A 25022-nucleotide genomic window follows, 5' to 3' on the forward strand; every position below is an offset into this window, starting at 1 on the left:
GACTCTCATCTTGACAGAGAGTCTTGACCCTCATCTTGACAGAGCATATACTGTTACACAGGTGTGCCATGTAGTGGTTTAAATGGGCAGCTAGTTTTTTTTCTTTCACCTTTGCTTCCTCTTCTTTAGCTCTGTAGCTTTTAGGGTTTTACATAGAAAAGCATTGTTATTAACAGTTTAATGTGTTTGTGAAATAGTATGGGTAATTTTTTATAAAATCCCAGTTGCTGAGGAAAAGTGAATTTCACAGTCATCTTAGATATTTAATGCTAGGTGACAGCACAAAATATTTAGATGATGCTTTTTGTCAGAGTAGCTGTGTGGTCTTATGAGGCTTTTAAATGTAATTCCATTTTTAGAGAATGAGTTGATTAAAAAAACAGTTCTCTTGAGGACAATCTGAGGCATTATGTATTTTAAAATGTACTTAACATTAATTCAGCAAGAATACATTTAGATAAAATGCCATCTTTACAATAGCTAAGACAAATATAAATATTTAAATTATTTATTAATATTTGAATTCTATTTTCTACCATCTCCTTCCCTGAAAATAATTCAGTAAACCATAAAAATGTTTTTTTTTAAGTTTCTCATAGAAATACTATTGCTTTGTATTTGTGACTAATTTTAAGTTATTTGCTCAGCATATTGGTTTCTAAAAATTTTGAAATTATAAGTCTATTTCAGAATGCCCTGTTTTACAAAATATAATTTCACTGATAACTAAATCTGTATGCTATTATAAAACTATGATATACATGTATATCATATATAATTCTTTGTCCAGAGACTTGTATTTTAAACAAGAATTTGAATCACATTGGGGCGTTTTATGATTACATGCATTATTAATTTGAAAAATGTGATACTAGTAGTAAATTCCTTTTTCTTATGTGATTTCTTAGGGAACAAGTTCGATTTAATGGCTTCGGGATTTTTCTCTTCATTATTTATCCTGGAGCATTTGTTGATCTGTTCACCACTCATTTGCAACTTATATCACCAGTCCAGCAGCTAAGGATATTTTGTGCAGGTAAAATATTTAAATTTCTTTATATATCTGTGTGTTATTAGTGGTTTTATGGAAAGTACTCACATCACAAATGAAAACATCTCACTTTGTGGTTGATAAACTCAGATTATAAGACTTTGAGTTCGAAGTAGTAGAGCAAAATAATTTACATTCCAGTTTTTTTCCCATTTTTTAACATGAGATATTTTTAAAAGATTAAAAGTAAAATGAGCAGAGCATACCATGAAAATGTGGCTAAAGCATTGAAGTAGACATGTTCAGTTCAGTTCAGTCACTCAGTCGTGTCCCGACTCTTTGTGACCCCCATGAACCACAGCACGCCAGGCCTCCCTGTCCATCACCAACTCCCGGAGTCCACTCAAACCCATGTCCATTGAGTCTGTGATACCATCCAACCATCTCATCTGAAGTAGACATGGGAGGTCACTAAATAATCATAAGCAGTATAATCCATGATGAAAATGTAATCATGCGTCTTACTGAATAAAGTAACAAATCATCAAAACAAAAATAGAAAAAAGTACCAGGAAAAAACAAATGTAATAAAGGAGGCTTGTCTCTCAGCAAATGGCAGTTATGTACAAAAAAGTCTTTATCATTGAAGCTCTGATTACTAAGATAAAAGTCAATAGTAATGTCAAACCCTATACCATGACAGTTTATTTTCAAGTGCCCAGGAAACTAATAAAAATTGGCCAGTTAAATTCCAAATCATAATTGCAGTATTTTTTAAAATGGTAATGAAGTAATGTGTAAAGTTTTGCTAAAATGAAAAGTCACTACCTTAGGCAATTGTTATGAAATAAGAAATGAAAGTAAATCAGTTAAGGAGTCAACTAAAGAAATGAGAAAAGAACTATGAAATAGGTAAGAATTGATGTAATTAGTATAGATAGATAGATACAGTTCGTCAATCGTGTCCAACTCTTTGCGACCCCACGGACTGTAGCCTGCCAGGCTCCTCTGTCCATGGAATTCTCCAGGCAAGAATACTACATCAGTTCAGTTCAGTCACTCAATTGTGTCCGATTCTTTGCGACCCCGTGGACTGCAGCATGCCAGGCTTTCCTGCCCATCACCAACTCCCAGAGCTTGCTCAAACTCATGTCCATCAAGTCAGTGATGCCATCCAACCATCTCATCCTCTGTCGTCCCCTTCTCTCCTGCCTTCAGCCTTTCCCAGTATCAGGGTCTTTTCCAATGAGTCAGTTCTTCGCATGAGGTAGCCAAAGTATTGGAGTTTCAGCTTCAGCATTAGTCCTTCCAATGAATATTCATGACTGATTTTCTTTAGGATGAACTGGTTTCGTCTCCTTGCAATCCAAGGAGCGAGCGTCTTTTAATTTCACGGCTGCAGTCACCATCTTCAGTGATATTGGAGCCCAGGAAAATAAAGTCTGTCACTGTTTAAATTGTTTCCCCATCTTTTTGCCATGAAGTGATGGGACCAAGGGATTCTCAAGAGCCTTCTCCAACACCACAGTTCAAAAGCATCAATTCTTCAGCACTCAACTTTATAGTCCAACTCTCACATCCATACATGACTACTGGAAAAACCATAGCTTTGACCAGATGGACCTTTATCTGCTAAGAATACTACAGTGAGTAGCCATTCCCTTCTCCTGGGGATCTTAGCAACCCAGGGATCAAACCCCGGTCTCCTGCATTGCAGGCAGATTCTTTACCATCTGAGCCACTAGGGAAGCCCCATAATCAGTGTGAAAATACACAAAAAGTGTAATAAATTAGAAAAAAAAACTTTTAAATTCAAGAGTTCTTGGAAGAACAAAAAAAGATTAAGCAATGGAGAAAACATTTATACAGAATTAGCAGTCAGATTGGGGAATGACAACTGATACAGAGAAATTTTAAACAATTATAAAAGTGTTCTTTGTTCATCTCTGCAAAAAATTTTCACAAACCTGGATAATTATTTTTTAAATAGCCTAAATTAACCCCAGCAGAGATAGAAAAATATATATAAATAGGATGATTCAGTTCAGTTCAGTTCAGTCGCTCAGTCGTGTCCAACTCTTTGCGACCCCATGAATTGCAGCACACCAGGCCTCCCTGTCCATCACCAGCTCCTGGAGTTCACTCAGACTCACGTCCATCAAGTCAGTGCTGCCATCCAGCCATCTCATCCTCGTTCGTCCCCTTCTTCTCCTGCCCCCAATCCCTCCCAACATCAAAGTCTTTTCCAATGAGTCAGCTCTTCGCATGAGGTGGCCAAAGTACTGGAGTTTCAGCTTTAGCATCATTCCTTCCAGAGAAATCCCAGGGCTGATCTTCAGAATGGACTGGTTGGATCTCCTTGCAGTCCAAGGGACTCTCAAGAGTCTTCTCCAACACCACAGTTCAAAAGCATCAATTCTTTGGCGCTCAGCTTTCTTCACAGTCCAACTCTCACATCCATACATGACCACAGGAAAAACCATAGCCTTAACTAGATGGACCTTAGTTGGCAAAGTAATGTCTCTGCTTTTGAACATGCTATCTAGGTTGGTCATAACTTTTCTTCCAAGGAGTAAGTGTCTTTTAATTTCATGGCTGCAATAGGATGATTACCACAGAAGAAATTAAGGAAGTTGAAGAATGGTCCTGAAAGTTCAATATGTAGAATTATTTCAAATCTTGAAGAAAAGATTTTTCTTTTCAATTCCAATTTAGCATAAACTTTCCAGATTACATATAGAAGGAAACCAAGAATTTTTCTTGAAGTCGGTGTACTAACACTGCTGTATCCTGTAAATCACACAAAAAAATTCTATAGACAGTTGGTGTATCTAAACAACACAAAGATGGCTTAACATTAGGAAACGTTATATGTGAATGTGGTAAACACTGATTACCCTTAAGGGAAAAATATCACCTCAGCAGATATTGAAATGGGTATTTAATAAAATTCAATATCCATTAATGCTTAAAAAACAAAAATCTTTCCTAAAAGTGGAAATAGTTGGATATTTACTAGTGGTATAAAACTTAAAAGCATTTCTATTAAAGCACTGGTCTCTAACCTTTTGGGAACCAGGGACCAGTTTTGTGGAAGACAAAAACCAGGGGTTGAAGGGTGGATATGGTTCAAATGGTAATGCAAGTGATGGACCAGTGCTAGTCTATGGCCCAGCACCTTGTATTAAAGGAAAAGACAGGCATTCCCACTATCACTGATATTGTTAAACGGTCTATAAATGTGGGTCAGTGCAATTAAATTTAAAAAAGCATAAATATTAGAAAAGGATAGGTCTTCTCCCCCCCCCCCCACCCCCGCTATACTCATACAGGTGGTGGGGTAGAAGGGGATAATTCAATGAAAATGAAACAAAAAAATATGCAGAGCCTGGTTGCTATACTGAAAAGAAACACTTGCTTAGCACAGGTACCGGGGTGGGAGAGATGGCGCATGTGCGAGCGTACAACTGTGGGCACGTACTGGACTGTGGGCACGTACAACTGTGGGGCGCCTCAGCGTAGAAGCGCATGTGCAAGGTGCCGCAAAGCGCATGCGTGCTGCCCACCCAGGAGCACTTGCGCCTCTTCCGTCTCGTGCTCTGCAACCGCGCGCGCTTTCTGGCAAAGCACGCGGTTTTCTCCTTTCGGCTTTTTTTTTCCGCGGCCTTTTGGTCACCAATCCGCTGATTAGTAGCCTCTGAAGAGCCCTCAGCCATGGACTCCCACGAGTCATTCTACGTCACAGACGACCTGGAGTTGTATCCAGAGATTGTGGGGCTGCAGCAAGTGCAGGTGGCGCCCCTCCCTGAGGAGAGCCTCTACGAGGAGACCCCGACTGAGGAGAGCGTCTCTGTGGAGACCATGGGGACTGAGGCGATCAAGGAATACGATGATGTCGCCAGCAATTGGTTCCACGGTGGCCACCACTATCCACCTCTGATTGCGCTGCAGCCTCTTTTTACAAACAGCCCAGCCCAGGGGGACTGCGACCAAGAAGTCATGGTGCAGACGCAGGAGGAGGTGGTGACCTGCTCCCAAACCGAAAGCCTTCAGGCCAGTGACCAGACTATCATCCCAGGCCTCGACGACAGCTACTTTGAGCAGACCTTGGCTCCTCTGTCAGGCTCCAAGTCTTCCTTAGCCTGCAACCGCACCAGGAAGCCCAGCAGCCACGGCCAGAAACGCAACGGTAAGAAGGGTTACCCGGGCGGTGAGGCGACGGCGGCGGGAAGCAGCTCCGGGGCAGGCCCCAAGAAGTGGGAGCAGAAGCAGGTCCAGATCCAAACCCTAGAGGGTCAGTTTTCTGTCACCATGTGGTCTGCAAACAATAAGAAAGACCCTGAGGCTGGACAGACTGAGAACTCAGTTCCTGATTATTCAGAGTACTTGACGGGTAAGAAACTGCCTCCTGAGGGAATTCCTGGCGTTGATCTCTCAGACCCCAAACAACTGGCCGAATTTACTAAAATGAAACCTAAAAAACCCAAAGATGATGTGCCGAAAACAGTAGCTTGCCCTCACACAGGCTGCTTGAAGATGTTCAGGGATAAAGCTGCTTTGAAAAAACATATGCACACCCATGGTCCCAGAGTTCATGTCTGTGCAGAATGTGGCAAAGCTTTTGTTGAGGGCTCAAAATTGAAACGGCATCAGCTGGTGCATACCGGAGAGAAGCCGTTTCAGTGCACCTTTGAAGGCTGCGGAAAACGCTTTTCCCTGGATTTCAACCTGCGTACCCACGTGCGAATCCATACCGGAGATAGGCCCTACGTGTGCCCTTTCAGTTGTTGTAATAGAAGGTTTTCGCAGTCAACTAACCTGAAATCTCATATCTTAACACATACTAAGAATAAAAATAACCAGTAAAAAGAAGGGAAGACTCTTCCCAGTCTCAGAAAGCATCTTCCAGTTGTGTAATTGAAAATGAATATGCCTCTCTTTCGTATACTGTTTCTAGAAAAGAATTTTGTGACTGACTCCAATATATCTAAGGGTTAAGTTTTGATAGATTTAGTAAAAAATAAAAGGTGAAAAAAAAGGAAAAAAATAATTCTTCATATAACATTGTTAAGAAGTTTTGTCTTGTTCTGTAGTTTTGTCTTGTTCTGTAATACCATTTGAAAAGTAGGATTTTGTAATGCTTGCTTGTGAATCTCACATCAAAAGACTGCTCTTTAAAAAAAAAAGACTGTTCTTTGTCCAACTGTGATAAAAATGGGACTTTTCACACTACTTTAAAAATGAAGTTTTGCCTATTGTTTCAATTTTTGAAGTTCTGTATTTTCTAAATGTTCATGTTTATACTTTTTAAGAATATGTTTAGTACTAAAAAAAGAATATGCTTAGTAGTTCTGTGTATGGTTTTTCTGGAAGTAGATAACTTTGCTTGCAGGTTTTCTTTAAATGAGTGAGCAGTTACATGTATATATAACGTTTTACAGTTTAAAAAAACTTACATAGGTTTTGTTTGCTATCTTAATTTTGGTTGTATTCTTTGATGTTAATGCATGTTATATAACAGTGTTTTAACTGCATTGAATTAGTAGTTTTGAATATTAGATAAGTTGTAGTAGTCAGTTTAAACCTGTTTTAGTCTTTTTACTCCCCCCGCACCCCAAATACTGCCAGGTGCTGTTGTTTAGTCCTTTCTTTGCCTGTTCAGTTAGGGAGTGGTGCTCAGCTGTGGAATACATTGTGTACGTAATGACTTTTACCGTTTGGCATGTAAATCCTTTATAATAGACAAAAAATAAAATACCTGTTCTAAAGAAAAAAAACTTGTCTCTATAAGTATTGTAGCCAGAAAATAGAGAAAATGGGGAGGGTGCTAGTGGCATCTGGTGGATGGGTAGAGGCCAGAGTTGCTGCTAAACATTTTACAATGCACAGATCAGTCCCCTACAGCAAAGGATAATCTGGCCCCAAATGCCAGTAGTGCCACTGTTGAGAAACCTTGCTCCAGAGAAAGTAAAAACGGTAACAAAATTAATTTGGTGCACTGAAAAGCAAATCATTAATGAACAAGAGGTTGTTTAAATAAAGGAAATAAAGGTACCCACATTGCAACTTAGCAATCATTGGCAAATGTGAAATCTAGCAGGGTGGTCTGGTACCAGCTGCATCCCTGATAAGAGATAGGAGGCTCCCCAGAGGGTCAACGAATCAGTGTGTCTATGTGCCCCGCTGAGTGTTGCTTGGATGAGAAGAGCCAGGTTTGTACGGTGGGGTCATCCTGGTAAAGAAGAGATAGGATATAACATTTAGGCAGTTCTGTTGGACTGTACCATCCTGAGTAGTTGAGGAGAAAGCTGAATATAGCACATAGGAGTGGTGGCAAATCTAACCAGTGGGGATGGATTTTGTAAAATTGTGAGACTAGCAACAGGGTGTGGAGTGGTGGGAGGGGTGGAATAGCTGTATTCCTAGATTAGTTTCACTAGAGTAAATTCCAGTGGGTCAAAAAATCTGAGGGGTTTTTTTGTTTGTTTGTTTTGGGTCTTAATTTTGTTTTTTTAATTAACCTCCAATTAAAATAAATAAATTTATATTTTTTAAAAAAGGAGCCTGAAAAAAAAAATCTATGAAAGCAATACAAGAGAACACAGATCTTCTATAATCTTGAACTGGGAAAAACTTAATACAAAGGAGCCATTTGACCACACCAAAATTTAAAATATATGCATAGGCAAAACTATAAACCTAGCCAAACAAACTGGAGGAAATTATCAAAATACCTCATATAGAAGACCAAATTCCTCAATGTATGTATTATAAATAATAATAACATAAATAAAAACATAAATAATAAAACAATATAATAACATAAAAACAACATAAAAATAACATTTTTTTAATTCAAAAAATGCAAACTGACAATGGATAAAAGTAAGCAATTCTCAAAAAGCAATATAACCATTTAATAACCATAAAAAACGTATAAACTCATTCATAGTTAAAGAAATAGAAATGAAGACAAAGATTTTACTTTTCACCTGGCAGATGATAGTCTAAAATGATGATAGTGTTGTTTAGAGTTGTTTAGAGGGTGGGGAAACATGACAGTTATAAGAATATAATGCAGACTTGGAGGTTCACTTTAATGCATATATTTTTGACCCAACAATTCCATTTTTGTGTAATTGTCCATACCTTCAGAGATGTGATCTTAATCAGATGCATAACATCATGAGCAAAGTTGTTGCAATGCTGTATGAAAAAGTTAAGACAGCCTAAGTGATCATTAGTAGGGAACCTTATTAATAAGTCAGTATGTTTTTTAAAAAATAGGCTACTCTAGTGGATATAAGGAATAAGTTAGATATGAATGTGCAGATAAGGGAAAAGTCAAAAGTATATAAATGAAAAAGCAAAACACAATTTCAGATAAATAGCTGGATACCATTGGTGTTTTTAAAAGATCTCTCTGTGTATAAAACAGAAAGGATTGTTTACCCAATTATGTTTTGGGCTAGAGGAACATCTTGCAGTGTTGTGGTACATGAAACATATATTATTAGCTAGAAATCTGGCTGCTGTAATACCTAAAAATAACAGTGACTTAAACACTCATAAAACATTAGAAATGTAAGTAGTTCAATGCTAATAATGGTAATTCTATGATCTGGAGGACTGAAGCGCTTTCTGTCTTAGCTTTACGATTTCCAGCGTGCAGCTTCTATGTCGTAGACTCAAGTTTAGCTCCATTATAGCTACATTCCAGCCAGTAAGACAGTCCCCTTCACCTCTGCTTGCGTCCTTTTGCTGAAGTACAGTCATATGGCCACAGTCCCCTTAGATCTGGGTGATGTCTTTAAGTTACATTTCTGTCATTACAGGACACTGGTGCTGTCAGCCTCCTAGGATGTTTGGAATGTGTGGGGTGGGGGACATTGGTTGGTTGTCTCGGTGACATATATATGATATATATCCTGTCTTGTAAGCGGCAAGACCTGCACACCTAAGAATCACACTGCCCAGAGAGCTGGTATTTCCTCCACCCTCCCCATAAGAAAAACTGTACTAGAGAGCAAGGATTGGTATGGTAGGGGCTGTTACCTGGTGGTATGCTACTGAATTTTTAGCATATAGCCCTGGAGGAAAGGGTAGAGAGCTCTGATAAACCAGCATTTGCTCCTGTCTGTGGTATAAATACTCCCACCATGGCCAATTTGAAGGCACCAACTGGTGCCTCCTGGTGGAGGAATTGGTTAAAGAGGCCCAGTCAGCTGTGGCAAGCTGGTAGGAGCAGGTTCCAGCGCAACATTCAGTTCATCTATCTCTATAGAGATGGTGCAGATAGTTTATAGTCTTGATGTAAGATACATACCCCAGTTCAGCAAGAATGTTTTTTACTGCATCATAACTTTTATTTGATAGCTCGGAAATTCCTTTCAAAGATCACAAGTATGTTTAAATGAATACATAACATGTTCTGAAAAAAAGCTATGGTAAGTAAAAGATACTCTATTCACGATATACACATACACACCCCTTCACATATATAATAAATGTATATATATTGAGAGAGAATGGAGACTCTAACAGGGTTAAATCATTAGCCTGTGGTCTTCCTAGTGTTATAGTAACATAGTCATTTTAGATTTCAATATTTGAAATGAAAGAAGATTATAACTGAACATGTCTTCTGTACTAATAAATTGATCTATCTGCCTCACAGCTTCTTTTGGTGACTTTCCTAATATATCAGAATGCCGAGGTGTAATGAAATACAGCTACCCTGCCCCTGGTTGAACTTATTCTCTTTGTCCCCTCTTTTCAGGTATCTGGCATAACTTCATCCTTGCACTCCTCGGCATTTTAGCTCTTATTCTCCTTCCTGTGATTCTCTTGCCGTTTTACTACACTGGAGTTGGGGTGCTTATCACTGAAGTTGCTGAGGTAAATGATAAGATTGTCTAGGGTATTCCACCAGATTTTGTGAAGTAACACTTAGCATTTTATGTCAGGAACTTTTGTTCAGATTCCTCTCGTGTACAGAATGTTCAGTTTTTCCTAAAGAAATTACAGTAATCCTTTCAAATGGAAGAAATAGTTTTGTGAAACACACTGGCTCTTTTAAAATACTGAAAATTGTTTCTGTTCTGAGTTACAAGAATGATATCAAGATTTTCTACCTGTAATTTGTTGATAAAATGCATCATTTACCTTTACTGTTTGTTTCATAATTGTGCTTTTGAGTCAAATGTCTTTATTCCTAAGAAGTAAGAAAGATGAAACCTAAGCTAGCCAGCCAGAACATTTCATGGGAGTTTTAAGTTATTAATGTCTTCAACTCTGTCTTTCACTCCCTTAGACTACTATGATGGTATCAAGTCGTCTCTTCGCACTTTGGGAAGAGAAAAATTACCTTTGTGAACAACTGACTCACATACTGATGTGCTGACAGTATTGTCTGCATATTTGGGACTGTGTTTAGATAAGGTCTTGTCTTATCATTTTCTCCCTTGGTGATATAGGAAAATGAAGGCATTCTGGCAACCACTTTCACAAAAAATTTTAATTAGCAGCTTGGGGAAAACTGTCATTTCTATCTTAACTGTTGGTGAGTGAGGTTTGTTTGTTTTTTCAGTTGCAAAAAATTCAAAGTCTTAGTGAAGTATGAAAAGTATAATTGTTGGGTTTTATTTTGTTATTTTTCTAGGACTGTACATCATGGATTCAAAGCTGGATGATTTTTGCATTATTCAAAACTTTCTACTTAATTCAGTGTCTTTATTATTTGCTCAGATTAATCATAGCTTGTCTTCACACATTTTCTGATTTGGTTCTGCCCTCTTACCAAGGACTCACCTGCAATTGGACCCAGAGGCCTTTTTGTGGGAGACCTTGTCACCCATCTACAGGATTGTCCTGTTACCAATGTACAAGATTGGAATGAATGCCTGGATACCATCACCTATGAGCCCCAAATTGGTTACTGTATAAGTGCATCAACTTTGCAGCAGTTAAGCTTCCCAGTTAGAGGTATGTATATTTTCTTAGTATGATATAATTTAGGACTGCAAGCAGCAGTCCTTGCCATTCATTAATTCTTAGATTATGTGTATAGATTTATTTTGTTCTAACTTCCTTAAAACAAATCAGTAAAGTAATAATAGGCCTAAACGAGTAAACATCCTTCTTGGTAAGTTAGATAATAATATGTATGTTTTGTCTATTATATTTTGTTGTTGAACTTCTAATAAATTTCATCTTTGATTTTCAGAACTCTAGAATCTAATTCAGCATTTAGATAACACTTGTGTTTAGTCAGCGTTCAAGCTCAAACATAACCAATTAACTAAATTCCAGTGATTAAATACCCTTGTGCTATGTGGATGGTGGCATGTCCAAAGCTATTTGGGATAGGGTTTTTTTGTGTGGCAGGTGTCCAGAGAAAATCATCTTGATGTCCAGAAATACTTCCTGAAGTCAGATCTGTTGTTCTGTCTTGGAGGCAGCAGAGTGAAGCAAGTTTACCTTCAGAAGCTGCCAAATGTATTTTCAGCTCTTCCATCTCTGGAAAATCAGTCTCCCAACTCTTAATACAAAACCCTGGGGGTCCAAATTATTGAAAGTGTTGGAAAGTGCAAATTATACTCACATTTTTAAATCAAGAAATTCCTGAGTACTTTTATATATCTACTGGGGTTAAGAAATATGATTAATTATTAAAAATAATTTTATTAAAGTACCATGTGTAAAGTGGCAAAGTAGTAAGAACTGGTTTAAATTTTTTTTCATATGTAATCTTCCATGTATAACCTATTATTTAAGATTAATTTTTATTTGTTTGGCATACTGGGTCTTAGTTGTGGCACACAATATCTTTATTTGCTGCATGCAAACTCAGTTGGAGCATGTGGGATCTAGTTTCCCCACCAGAGATTGAACTCAGGACCCCTTCTTTGGGAGCTTGGGGTCTTAGCCGCTGAAACACCAAGGAAGCCCCTCTAACTCATTTTTAAGAGCTCTTTTTATTGCAAAAACTTTTCACACATAAATAATTGTCAAGAAAGTAGTATAGGGAATTCCCTGGAGGTCCAGTGGTTAGGACTCTATGCTTTCACTGCCGAGGATGTGGGTTCAATCCCTGTTGGGGAAACTAAGATCCTGCATGTCATGCCTTGTGGCCAAAAAGAAAGAGGCAGAGTAATATAAATGAAACCTCATGCATCCTTCTCCCAGCTTCAGCAATTATCAACACTTTGCCAACTTTTTCATCCAGCCTGTCCACCTTTAAAGGAAATATTTGAAAGCACATTCCAGGTATCCTGTGATTTCACTCATAAACCTCAGCATATCTTTAATAGATGATGACCTTTTAGACATGACCACAGTACTATTATCACACCTAACAAAATTAACAATAATTCCTAATATCTAATTGGTAGTCACACTTCCCTGTTTTTTTTTCTTTTTTACAGTTGGTTTCAGTTGGATGGTATGTCTTTTAACAATTCCCTCTGACACTGTTTTAAAAAAATCATTTGTTAAAGAAACTGAGTCATTTGTTTTGTCAAATTTATCATTAACATGTTCAAGTATCCCCCACATTTCCTATAGGTGGTAGTTAGGTCTAGAGACTTGATTAGATTCAGCATCCACTTTTGACAAGGGCAAAAATACCTAGGTAGCACTCAGTACTTCAAATTGCATCTCATGCTTTTCCATGTATTGCATCTTTTCAAATAGGTATATAATCCACAGTATCTTCTTCTGTAAGAGAAGAATCCATTATTTCATACTTAAGTCCTTTATCATTTTCCTCAAGTTTGTCTAAATTTGGTATAACTAGTATTGAATTACCAAAGCCAAAATGACATTGTTATCAAATAAAATTTCTCTCCAATAAAATCATTTTATTTAGGATATCTATGTTTCAATGTTTATAGTTAGTCTTTTCCTGGCAAACAGAATGGAAGTGAAATTTTTCTTGAAATACTCCAGAATTCTTTCCTTATTAACTTTTTGAGTATTTCACTATTATGGATCCTATGCTACATTTTGGAGGTATTTACTTAAAAACCCAAAGCAGGTTTACCGCACTCCCACACTAATAAAAAAAAATCAATCCCCATATAATAGTTCTTCAGTATATATTTCATCTCCTTAGAAGTGACTGCATTAGGATACTTGTTGATTTTATATTGTGACTGTATCTGATAAACCTGTACCTTCATTTAATCATTTTTTAATGGAGTGCCTATACTTAGCCAGATTGCAGAAATCTTAATGACTGTAAATATAACTTAAAATAATATACTAGATTAATTTAAATGACAGGCTTGGACATTTAAGAAAGCTACGGATTGATATTGTTTTACATGTATCTAGGTACATTTGTTTGGAGAAGGCAATGGCACCCCACTCCAGTACTCTTGCCTGGAAAATCCCATGGACAGAGGAGCCTGGTAGGCTGCAGTCCATGGGGTCCGCAAAGAGTCAGACACGACTGAGCAACTTCACTTTCACTTTTCACTTTCATGCATTGGAGAAGGAAATGGCAACCCACTCCAGTGTTCTTGCTTGGAGAATCCCAGGGACGGCGGAGCCTGGTGGGCTTTTGTCTATGGGGTCGCACAGAGTCGGACACGACTGAAGTGACTTAGCAGCAGCAGCAGCAGCAGGTACATTTGTTACCGTACATTATAATTGAGAGCATAAATATAGCCAAATATGGTAATATAAGGTAACCTATAATCCAAAAATAATTGATACTCAATTTAGAATAAAATTAGGTATGCACAATTAAAATTTTAAGAATTTATACCACTTCAAAACAGTAAAGCCACTTTGAAAAGATCTGACCCTGAAAGTGCCCATAAGCTGTCCCAGCAATCATTTCTGGCCTTATTTCATACCCTGACTTTCCTAGGTGTATTATTAGATTTGTAAAGCTATTCCCTAAGATATTAAGCATACTAGATGTTCTCCTTTAAATGTTAACAGGTGGATTTCTGGCAAATTTTAAAAAATGTGGTAAATCTACATGAAATGACCATTCATTTTATGAAATTGTTGGGACCTTCTGTTTTTCTTCTGTTGATCCTTTCCTTTTTTAAACATTAACCTGCTAACCTAGGAGCGGCATCAACAGAGCCAAGGCTGGGTTTATTCTATGTCTGCCCTTAGTGCATGGAGTAAGCCTAATGAGCTTGTCCCACACTCCTTGGAGATTGAATGGTCTTTCCAGGAAGCCCAGAAAGGATGCTGGGTGAGGGCTTGGAGACCTTTGTACCTAGAATAGATCTCTCCTTTCATTCTGAGTCAGAACAGAACAAACTTTTCCCCTGTTCATATTCAAACCTGCCATTAGTTCCATTTGAATGGAACTAAAAGTTACAAGAACTAGTTTGGTTCTTTTAGGGGGACATATTTTTGGCCTCACTGCATGGCCTGTTAGTTCCACAAGCAGGACTCATATCTGCACCGTCTGCAGTAGAAGCACAGAGTCTTAACCACTGGACCACCAGGGAAGTCCCTTTGGACTATTTTCTAACAAGCAGCTTGCATTCTCTTTCTTTAGTTTGAGGGGACACTTCATATATGCCTAAAGCTAAGTTCCTTTTTTCTTTTTTGTAAGTGTTGTCTTGAGTATTTGAGCTGCATTTTTAAAAAGTGTGAGATTGAATACTAAAGGCAACTACTACCTAAAATTAATCTGTGAGCCCAGACTCCTGCAGCCTCTTTGAATAACCTATATTCCTTTTTTTTTTTTTTTATGAAGGAGACGACAGCCTAGCTGAGTTTTATTTTATTTTATTTTATTTTAAATTTTAAAATCTTTAATTCTTACATTCCTGTTCAGAGGAGGTGAGGGCATATACGTATAACTGCCTGGCAAAGGGAGTGTTGTCCTGTATTATGCATCTTTAACTAAAGTGAGAAAAGACCATTCCTGACCTGGTTTAAGATAATGTAAGGAAAACTCTGGAAATCTTTTCCATACAGTTTGAGTACCCAGATTGTTTTTATGCCCAAATCTCTCATGTTCAGAGAAAAAGTGTATGTTCTCCCATTGTGAGTATCAAGGTAGGGTCAAGGTTTCTTTGCTCTTATCCATTGAAAAGAGAGAGTGTGTGTGTGTGTGTTTATAATTTTTTAAACTGTTTTTTACTAGGTGGTGCTGGTATAAATTCTATAAAACCAAGAATAAATAGGTTTGCCTGCCTATATTGGAACTCTAGTTACAGTTAAATATTTATTAAACTAGGGTAAGAAAATTGTTCAGTTCATTTTAGTGATGTAGAAGGTAGTGAAGACTGAACTATAGACTGGAAAAGTTTCTTCCTTCCAACCTTATTCTAAAATAACCTCTGGTTTAGACCATCCTTTGAAGACTAGACTATATCTACAAATATCTTAGGGTACATTCAAAATATATAGGTTCTCCCTGTAGTGGAATTGTGAGACTAATCTGGTCTTAATTTTCCTAGTTGTTTCCCCATCTGGGAAGATTTAAGGGACAATTCTAATCTCCTACAGTTAAATCGAAGCCAAGAAAGCTTCTGGGACTTCCCATTGCATTCTCTCTTTTTTTTGGCTGTACAGCTTATGGAATCTTAGTTCCCCAGTCAGGGATCGAACCTGAGCCACCCGCAATGGAAGCACGGAATCTTAACCACTGGACCACCAAGGAAGTCCCCCCACTGCAGTCTTGAATATGCCTTCCAATGTAGAATTGAATCAGGCTCTCGTGTTGATGCGTGTGTGCATGCTCAGTGGTGTCTGACTCTTTGCGACCCCATGGAGTATAACCTGCCAGGCTCTTCTGTCCATGGGAGTTCCCAGACAAGAATACTGGAGTGGGTTGCCATTTCCTTCTCCAGGGGATCTTCCCAACCCAGGGATCGTACCCATGTCTCCTGCTTAGCAAGCAGGTTTTTTTACCACTAAGCCACCTGGGAGGCCCCTCATGTTGATAGCAGTATAGTAATGTGAAAATTACCTTTGGCGTCCCTGTTGTATACGTTAAGAATTGGAAAAAAAAAAAAAAGAATTGAGTCACAGAAATTAAGTGACTTGTCCTTTAATGTGACCCAGTAGAAAAGATTGTAAAATAAAAAAATATTTTTAAACATATATATTTTTTAAATTGATAAACAGAAATGTCACAGTTTACTTCTCACATGATAACAAAATATTAAACTCTTTAAATGGAAAATTCCATATTTCAGGAGGTACTTCATCTTCAGGGCAGCCACAGCCATTGATTTGTGTTTTGATTGGATTAATCACCATAAGAAGAAGCCATAACCCAGAGGTCACATATTAGTGATACGGTAGAGGCCAAATCCAGCCTTGGCACATGTGTATGATTTGACTTGCCTGGCAGTCCAGTGGTTAAGTCTCCACACTACCACTGTAGGGGGCGTGGGTTCAATCCCTGGTCAGGGAACTAAGATCTCACATGCCTTGAAGCCCAGCCAAAAAAAGAAAAAGTTTCTCATGAGAGTCCAGACTTTGTATTTATCTTGAAATAAAATGGATCATCTCTTGACCCTCAGTCCCAAGTCAAGTGGCCTGGCTGCTTACGCTACTTAGAATAGGGTATGTATTCTCTAATTCATCACGGTCCCCACCATTTCCAATTTCCAATTTTTCCAATTTCCAATTTTTTCCACATACTATCCACTTTAAGCTTTTTATTAGACATGCCATATCAACAGTGATATCAAATTATTGACTTTCAGTTCTCTGTTGCTGACACTCCTCCATGAAAAGCTAAGTATCAAGCATCAGAGGTAAATTTTTAAAAATCATTACTGATATAAAGGCAAGTAGCATAGAACATCATCTATGTATTCAGTGCATATTGAGCTATCCACCTTACATAAAATACTGAAACCTTTCCTTCATAGACCTTACAGTCTAATCGAAGAAATAGACCATGTCCACATTACAGTACAAAGTTAAATATAAGGAATGATGAGAGATATTGGGAGTTGTGAGAGTTGATGGCAGTTGGTCTTGACTGAAAAGATGAGGACATGTTTCATAACAGCAACTCTTAAGCTGGTCCTCAACAGTGAGTTTAATTTCAAGAGACTGTTATAAATGAATCTTGGCACCACAGATCAGGGAACTGCTAATGATTTGGTTCAGCAAGCGAAGAGTATGAGATAAGGTAATTAAAAAAAAAAATAGAAATCTTTGTTTTAGGCTATGAAGGGCTTTATTTGGAAGCAATGCAGGGTCTTTGAAAATTTAAATTATTAAATAAAAGAGCTACATTCTCAGAGTTTTACGTTGGAATGTTAATCTGAAGCATTCAGTATCTAGGACAAGTTTATAAATCAGGTTGGTGGTAAAATAGATGTATTAAAATTCTCTTCAAATGGGTCAAGTGAGAAAGAATTGAAGTCTACCCTTTAGTGGGAATAGATAAAGAGAAGAATAATGAGGTAAATATTGGTGTGACTTGGCAACTGATTAGAGAGCATGCTGAGGACTTTTGCCTGGATTGATTTCTTTTTTTAATTCTAAACACCTTTTTACCTTAGAGTTTACCATTAGGGCTGATGAGTGATTATAGGCACGAGTTTGTGCCATTAGCTGCTCATAGTTTGGTTTCATATTTTAAATATTACTCATCACCCAGAATTTAAATACCCATTCAGTTATGGTAAGAAAACAAAGCAAAACCACCCGCACAGCCAGCCATTGCAGAGGAGAAATTGGTGCATCTGTTAGTTTACTTCACCTGTGTTTTGCTCTTCATGTCGGCAGCAATTTGTGTTTAAGGAGATCCAATCTAATCAAATAATCTAGAAAAGAAAGATTTAAAAACAAAAAAATCTTTGCCTGAAATAAAAATCCTTATAAAGTCAGATTGCCTATCAACAATCATTTTCATGCTGCTGCTGCTGCTGCTAAGTCGCTTCAGTCATGTCCAACTCTGTGCGACCCCAGAGATGGCAGCCCACCAGGCTTCTCTGTCCATGAGATTCTCCAGGCAAGAACACTGGAGTGGGTTGCCATTTCCTTCTCCAATGAATGAAAGTGAAAAGTGAAAGTGAAGTCCCTCAGTCTTGTCTGACTCCTAGCGACCCCATGGCCTGCAGCCTACCAGGCTCCTCCATCCATGGGACTTGCCAGCAAGATTACTGGAGTAGGTTGCCATTGCCTTCTCCGACATTTTCATGCTAGGACTCCTAAAGACACTCTTGTTAATAGGAAAGCTTTTTGTAGTATTGGAAATCAGGTTTTTTGTGACCCCGTGGACTGTAGGCCACCAGGCTTCTCTGTCCATGAGATTCTCCAGGCAAAAATACTGAAGTGGGTTGCCATTTTCTTCTCAAGGGGATCATCCCCACCCAGGGATCGAACCCACGTCTCCTGCATTGCAGGCAAATTCTTTACCACTGAGCCACCTGGGGAGCCTTTAATTGGTCCTTGCCACCCATCAGTTTTGCTCTACAAGTTTGATGTGCTGAATGCAGGAAACCTTCCAAAATAAATGGATAGGAAAAAAAAATTCTGTCCCAGCTGTATGAGTGATTTAACTTCCTTATTCTCCCCTAGATACAGTGAAGCAGTCTACCAAAGAACTTGAAAAAGTAAATGACTAATGGGAATAGTTGCCCTTTTTCCATTGCCTTCCATGAATAACTGGGTTACTAGTATGCAAGCAAATATGTGCACATCTGTGTGGTCAAATTGGACTGCCCCAGTTCTGTGGGGAAAACCTGAAGATAAGCCTGGAGGTGGAATAGATATTTGATACGACAGAGATGTCCTTCAGGATGAGAGTCTCTTAGGCATCCTCTTGCTCACTCTGCTAACACCACAGTGCAGGAGTTCTATAGTGATACTGGATCAACAGCATTAGGTCATCTAAAAGTAGCTCATTAAGTATTTGTGCTTGACCAGCTGGAGTTACTGCAAAACCTACTGAGACCCTGGCACTCCAGCTTTCTGAGTGGGTAAGTTTATGTGAAGACAGCTAAGCTGTGGTCATTGCTGCTTCTTGATTCAACTTGGATGTATCTCTTTTTGTAATGTAAAATCAAACTCTGCAGCAAGTAGCCAGCAATCTGAACTGTCAGTTATACAGTTGTTTCTGAGTTCATATGCATTTTACTTAATTCTTTTTGTCTTGGAAGCAAAATTCTTATTACAAATGTACTTCTGTGCATTGTGTACTTCTTTTAATAACAGATTTTAATAAACCATTTCTCTTTAAGCATACAAACGGCTAGACGGTTCGACTGAATGCTGTAACAATCACAGCCTTACAGATGTTTGCTTTTCCTATAGAAATAATTTTAATAAGCGTTTGGTAAGTTATCTTTGAAACAGTCTTGATTGCCTGATATAATTATATAATCATGTAGAACTGAAATGGAATCCTTGAAAACATTGCCCTTTTGGTTTACACCATTTTATTAAGATCTCTACATTTCACATGTCATATTTCATCTGAGAATCTTTAAAATGTTTATAATAATAATATCTTATTTGGCCAGAGTAGAATAATCTAATTTATAGTAGATATACATGAATGGTATTTCCTTTATTGAACTTCATTCCTAATATGTTTGGTGACATAAAAGATACTGAAAGAATTTAACTTGGTGTTTTGCTTGTTAATGAATCATTTTTAGTATTGACTAATTGATGTTCTGTCCCTAGCATACATGTCTACCTGCCCGGAAAGCAGTTGAAGCCACCCAAGTCTGTAGAACCAATAAAGACTGTAAGAAAAGCTCAAGTTCAAGTTTCTGTATAATACCTTCTTTGGAAACTCATACACGCTTAATAAAAGTGAAACACCCACCTCAAATTGATATGTTATATGTAGGACATCCGCTGCACCTTCACTACACAGGTGGGTTTTATTGTGGTAGACCCTCAGAATATCGCTGTGATGGCCTATATTTTTACTGGTAGAGACTCAGTACACACCTTGCATTAATTTCATTTGTTTGATCACTTTTTAAAATCTTGTTAACTTGTTCTTAAGCATTAAATGAAATTTAAGCAGTAGGAAAATAATCTGAATTTATAAAGCAAGATGGAGCTGAACCCCATGTCTACTTATGGAGAAAGACATATTTTTTCTTCACTATCATTTATGTCCAAGTTACATAGATGACCTCTCAGATAATCTCTGAGTGTTTATTAAAGTTCTCCAAGCTCCCAAATCAGTAGCAAGAATAGCATATGCCAGAGAATGCCAGTAATCATAGTGATAATGATGATAAAGTAATTTGTGAATAACACATGAATTTTATATGAATATAATTTCAGAATCAGACCAGCGTAAATGCTTTAACAGTGGCAACATGATTGGATTAAACATATAGCTTGTCCATATGGCTCAAGATCATACAGAAGAACTATGCAAAAAAGATCCTAATGACCCAGATAACCACGATGCTGTGATCACTCATCTAGAGCCAGACATCCTGAAGTGCAAAGTCAAGTGGTGGTGACGGAATTCCAGCTGAGCTATTTCAAATCCTAAAAGATGATGCTGTGAAAGTGCTGCACTCAATACACCAGCAAGTTTGGAAAACTCAGCAGTGGCCAGAGGACTGGAAGAGGTCAGTTTTCATTCCAGTCCCAAAGAAAGGTAATGCCAAAGGATGTTCAAACTACTGCACATTTGCACTCATCTCACACGCTAGCAAAGTAATGCTCAAAATTCTCCAAGCCAGACTTCAACAGTACATGAACCAAGAACTTCCAGATGTTCAAGCTGGATTTAGAAAAGGCAGAGGAACCAGAGATCAAATTGCCAAAATCTGTTGGATAATAGAAAAAGCAAGAGAGTTCCAGAAAAACATCTGCTTCATTGACTACGCCAAAGCCTTTGACTGTGTGGATCACAACAAACTGTGGAAAATTCTTCAAGAGATAGTAATATCAGACCACCTTACCTGCCTCCTGAGAAACATGTATGCAGATCAAGAAGCAACAGTTAGAACCGGGCATAGAAAAATGGATTGGTTCCAACTTGGGAAAGGAGTATGTCAAGGTTGTATATTGTCATCCTGCTTGTTTAACTTTTATGCAGAGTACATCATGTGAAATGCTGGGCTGGATGAAGCACAAGCTGGAATCAGGATTGCAGGGAGAAATATCAACAACCTCAGATATGCAGATGATATCACCCTTATGGCAGAAAGGGAAGAGGAACTGAAGAGCCTCTTGATGAGAGTGAATGAGGAGAGTGAAATAGCTGGCTTAAAATGCAACATTCCAAAAATGAAGATCATGGCATTCGGTCCCATCACTTCATGGCAAATAGATGGGGAAACAATGGAAGCAGTGACAGACTTTATTTTGGGGGGCTCCAAAATCACTGCAGATAGTGACTACAACCATGAAATCAAAAGATGCTTGCTCCTTGGAAGAAAAGCTATGACAAGCCTAGACAGCATAGCAGAGACAACACTTTGCCAACAAAGATCCATATAGTCAAGGCTGTGGTTTTTCCAGTAGTCGTGAATGCATGTGAGAGTTGGACCATAAAGAAAGCTGAGCACCAAAGAATTGATGCTTTTGAATAGTGGTGTTGGAGAAGACTCTTGAGTCCCTTGGAGTGTAAGCATGGAATACCAGTTGAGCTATTTCAAATCCTGAAAGATGACGCTGTGAAAGTGCTGCATTCAATATGCCAGCAAACTTGGAAAACTCAGCAGTGGCCACAAGACTAGAAAAGGTCAGTTTTCATTCCAATCCCAAAGAAAGGCAATGCTGAAGAATGCTCAAACTACCGCACAGTTGCACTCATCTCACACTAGATGGTGATTGTAGCCATGAAATTAAAAGATGCTTACTCCTTGGAAGAAAAGTTATGACCAACCTAGATAGCATATTAAGAAACAGAGAGATTACTTTGCCAACAAAGGTCCATCTAGTCAAGGCTATGGTTTTTCCAGTGGTCATGTATGGATGTGAGAGTTGGACTGTGAAGAAAGCTGAGCACCGAAGAATTGAAGCTTTGAAACTGTGATGTTGGAGAAGACTCTTGAGAGTCCCTTGGACTGCAAGGAGGTCCAACCAGTCCATTCTAAAGGAGATCAGTCCTGGGTGTTCATTGGAAGGACTGATGCTAAAGCTGAAACTCCAATACTTTGGCCACCTCATGCAAAGAGTTGACTCATTGGAAAAGACCCTGATGCTGGGAGGGATTGGGTGCAGGAGGAGAAGGGGAAAACAGAGGATGAGATGGTTAGATGGCATCACCAACTCGATGGACATGTGTTTAAGTGAACTCCGGGTGTTGGTGATGGACAGGGAGGCCTGGCACTTGCGATTCATGGGGTCGCAAAGAGTCGGGCACGACTGAGCAACTGAACTGAACTCCTTGGAAGGAAAGTCATGACCAACCTAGACAGCATATTGAAAAGCAGAGACATTACTTTGCCAACAAAGGTCCGTCTACTCAAGGCTATGGTTTTTCCAGTGGTCATGTATGAATGTGAGAGTTGGACTGTGAAGAAAGCTGAGCACCGAAGAATTGATGCTTTTGAACTGTGGTGTTGGAGAAGACTCTTGAGAGTCCCTTGGACTGCAAGGAGATCCAACCAGTCCATCTTAAAGAGATCAGTCCTGGGTGTTCATTGGAAGGACTGATGCTGAAGCTGAAACTCCAATACTTTGACCACCTGATGCAAAGAGCTGACACATTTGAAAAGACCCTGATGCTGGGAAAGATTGAGGGCAGGAGGAGAAGGGGACAACAGAGGATGAGATGGTTAGATAGGATCACCGACTCAATGGACATTGGTTTGGGTGGACTCTGGGAGTTGGTGATGGACAGGGAGGCCTGGCATGCTGTGGTTCATGGGGTCGCAAAGAGTCAGACACGACTGAGCGACTGATCTGAACTAACTGAACTGGGCTGTGAGGAGATCCAACCAGTCCATCCTAAGGGAAATCAGTCCAGAATATTCATTTGAAGGGCTGATGCTGATGCTAAAGCTCTAATACTATGGCCATCTGATGCAAAGAACTGACTCATTTGAAAAGACCCTGATGCTGGGAAGGATTGAAGGCAGGAGGAGAAGGGGAAAACAGGATGAGATGGTTGGATGGCATCACCGACTTGATGGACATATGAGTTTGAGCAAGCTCCAAGAGTTGGTGATGGACAGGGAAGCCTGGCGTGCTACAGTCCATGGGGTTGCAAAGAGTCGGACATGACTGAGCAACTGAACTGAACCAAGATCATACAGTCTAACTTACTTTGGTGTATAAGATTTTATATGTTCCCTTTTTAATAACTTTTACTAAAATATAATTCACATATCATATAATTTACCCGTTTAAAATATACAGTTCAGTAGTGTTTAATATTGGAGAAGATAATGGCAACTCACTCTAGTACTCTTGCCTGGAAAATCCCGTGGACGGAGGAGCCTGGTAGGCTGCAGTCCATGAGGTCACTAAGAGTCGGACACGACTAAGCAACTTCACTTTCACTTTTCACTTTCATGCATTGGAGAAGGGAATGGCAACCCACTCCAGTGTTCTTGCTTGGAGAATCCCAGGGACAGGGGAACCTGGTGGGCTGCCGTCTATGGGGGTCACATAGAGTCAGATACGACTGAAGCAACTTAGCAGCAGTGTTTAATATATTCAGAGTTGTGGAACCATCACCACAATCTAGTTCCAGTATTTTTTCATCACTCCAAAAAAAGCCTGTACCCATTAGGAACCTATTCTACTTCTCAAGACCCACCTACCCCATCCCTTGGCAACCACTTAATCTACTTTCTGTTTCTGTAAATTTGCCTGTTTCCACACATTTCCTATAAATAGAATATTTTGTGATTGGCTTCTTTGCCTTAGCATAGTGTTTTCAAGGTCTGTCCATGTTGTAGTTTGTGTTGGTGCATCATTCCTTTTTTATGGTGAAGTAATATTCCATATTGAAAAGCAGAGACATTATTTTGCCAACAAAGGTCCATCTAGTTAAGGCTATGGTTTTTCCTGTGGTCGTGTATGGATGTGAGAGTTGGACTGTGAAGAAAGCTGAGCACCGAAGAATTGATGCTTTTGAACTGTGGTGTTGGAGAAGACTCTTGAGAGTCCCTTGGACTGCAGGGAGGTCCAACTAGTCCATTCTGAAGGAGATAGGTCCTGGGTGTTCTTTGGAAGGAATGATGCTAAAGCTGAAGCTCCAGTACTTTGGCCACCTCATGCGAAGAGTTGACTCATTGGAAAACACCATGATGCTGGGAGGGATTGGGAGCAGGAGGAAAAGGGGACAACAGAGGATGAGATGGCTGGATGGCATCACTGACTCGATGGACGTGAGTCTGAGTGAACTCTGGGAGTTGGTGATGGACAGGGAGGCCTGGCGTGCTGCGATTCATGGGGTTGCAAACAGTCGGACACGACTGAGCGACTGAACTGAACTGAACTATTCCATTGTATGGATATATTACTTCTTCTGTATTTATTCATCAATTGAGGGACATGTGGGTTTTATGTTACTCTTTAAAAGGCTCTCTCATTGCTCTGTAGTCATATCCTAAGATAAACTTGGGTCATTCTTCTCATTTATTGTTTTAACACTAGGTGTCTCTGGAGTACAGATAATATATACATCCTCAACAAATGTAGAAATAACCCTCTTCAAGGTAATTTTCAAGAAATGTGTGCTATGAGTTCTATTTAATTATAAGTTTTTAAGTGTTTTAACAAAAACAGAGTAATGGAATCCACAAAGTGAAAGAAATCTTAAAAATCCCCTAGTATTAATCCTTGTTTTAGCAATGAAGAAAACACTGAGTCCAAAAAAGATTAAGTTGCATAATAGTTGGAGTGAACATGATTTTAAGGTTATACCTCTTTGAAAAGATAAGGACTCTTGATATAAATTCTAGTGTAAAGTCATTCTCTGTATTTGGTAGTCATAGTTGGTATATAATCAGTTTTTATTCTAGTCTCACCTCACAATATAAATGTACATTGAGACATGAATTTCTGTATCCCACTCTTTTTATTAGCTGCTCTAGAATTGATTTACTTTTATAGTTGGGCCATCAAGCCCGTCTGCATATGTTTGGGT

At 38.8% G+C, this 25022-nt stretch overlaps 2 protein-coding genes across 5 annotated transcripts in view; both read left to right on the forward strand.

The window, feature by feature from the left end:
- Positions 1-25022, forward strand: part of MBTPS2 (membrane bound transcription factor peptidase, site 2) — a 93012-nt gene that overhangs the window by 63600 nt on the left and 4390 nt on the right. For 2 of the 4 annotated variants that reach the window (XM_070291448.1, XM_070291447.1), the window contains exons 5-9: positions 909-1036; positions 9771-9889; positions 10795-10975; positions 19180-19274; positions 19628-19823. In XM_070291448.1, coding sequence (XP_070147549.1) covers positions 909-1036; positions 9771-9889; positions 10795-10975; positions 19180-19274; positions 19628-19823 — 719 coding nt within the window. Of the gene's footprint in view, positions 1-908; positions 1037-9770; positions 9890-10794; positions 10976-19179; positions 19275-19627; positions 19824-20245; positions 24262-24529; positions 24592-25022 lie in introns of all 4 variants that reach the window. The other 2 variants (XR_011446297.1, XR_011446296.1) reach the window with 2 other exon arrangements.
- Positions 2399-6768, forward strand: YY2 (YY2 transcription factor). The gene is made up of 2 exons (XM_070291449.1): positions 2399-2637; positions 3093-6768. Exon 2 carries the CDS (start codon positions 4706-4708, stop codon positions 5855-5857), a length of 1152 nt encoding a protein of 383 aa, XP_070147550.1. The 5' UTR covers positions 2399-2637; positions 3093-4705; the 3' UTR covers positions 5858-6768.

Source organism: Ovis canadensis, chromosome X, assembly GCF_042477335.2.
Source record: "Ovis canadensis isolate MfBH-ARS-UI-01 breed Bighorn chromosome X, ARS-UI_OviCan_v2, whole genome shotgun sequence".
Taxonomy (NCBI): Eukaryota; Metazoa; Chordata; class Mammalia; order Artiodactyla; family Bovidae; genus Ovis; species Ovis canadensis.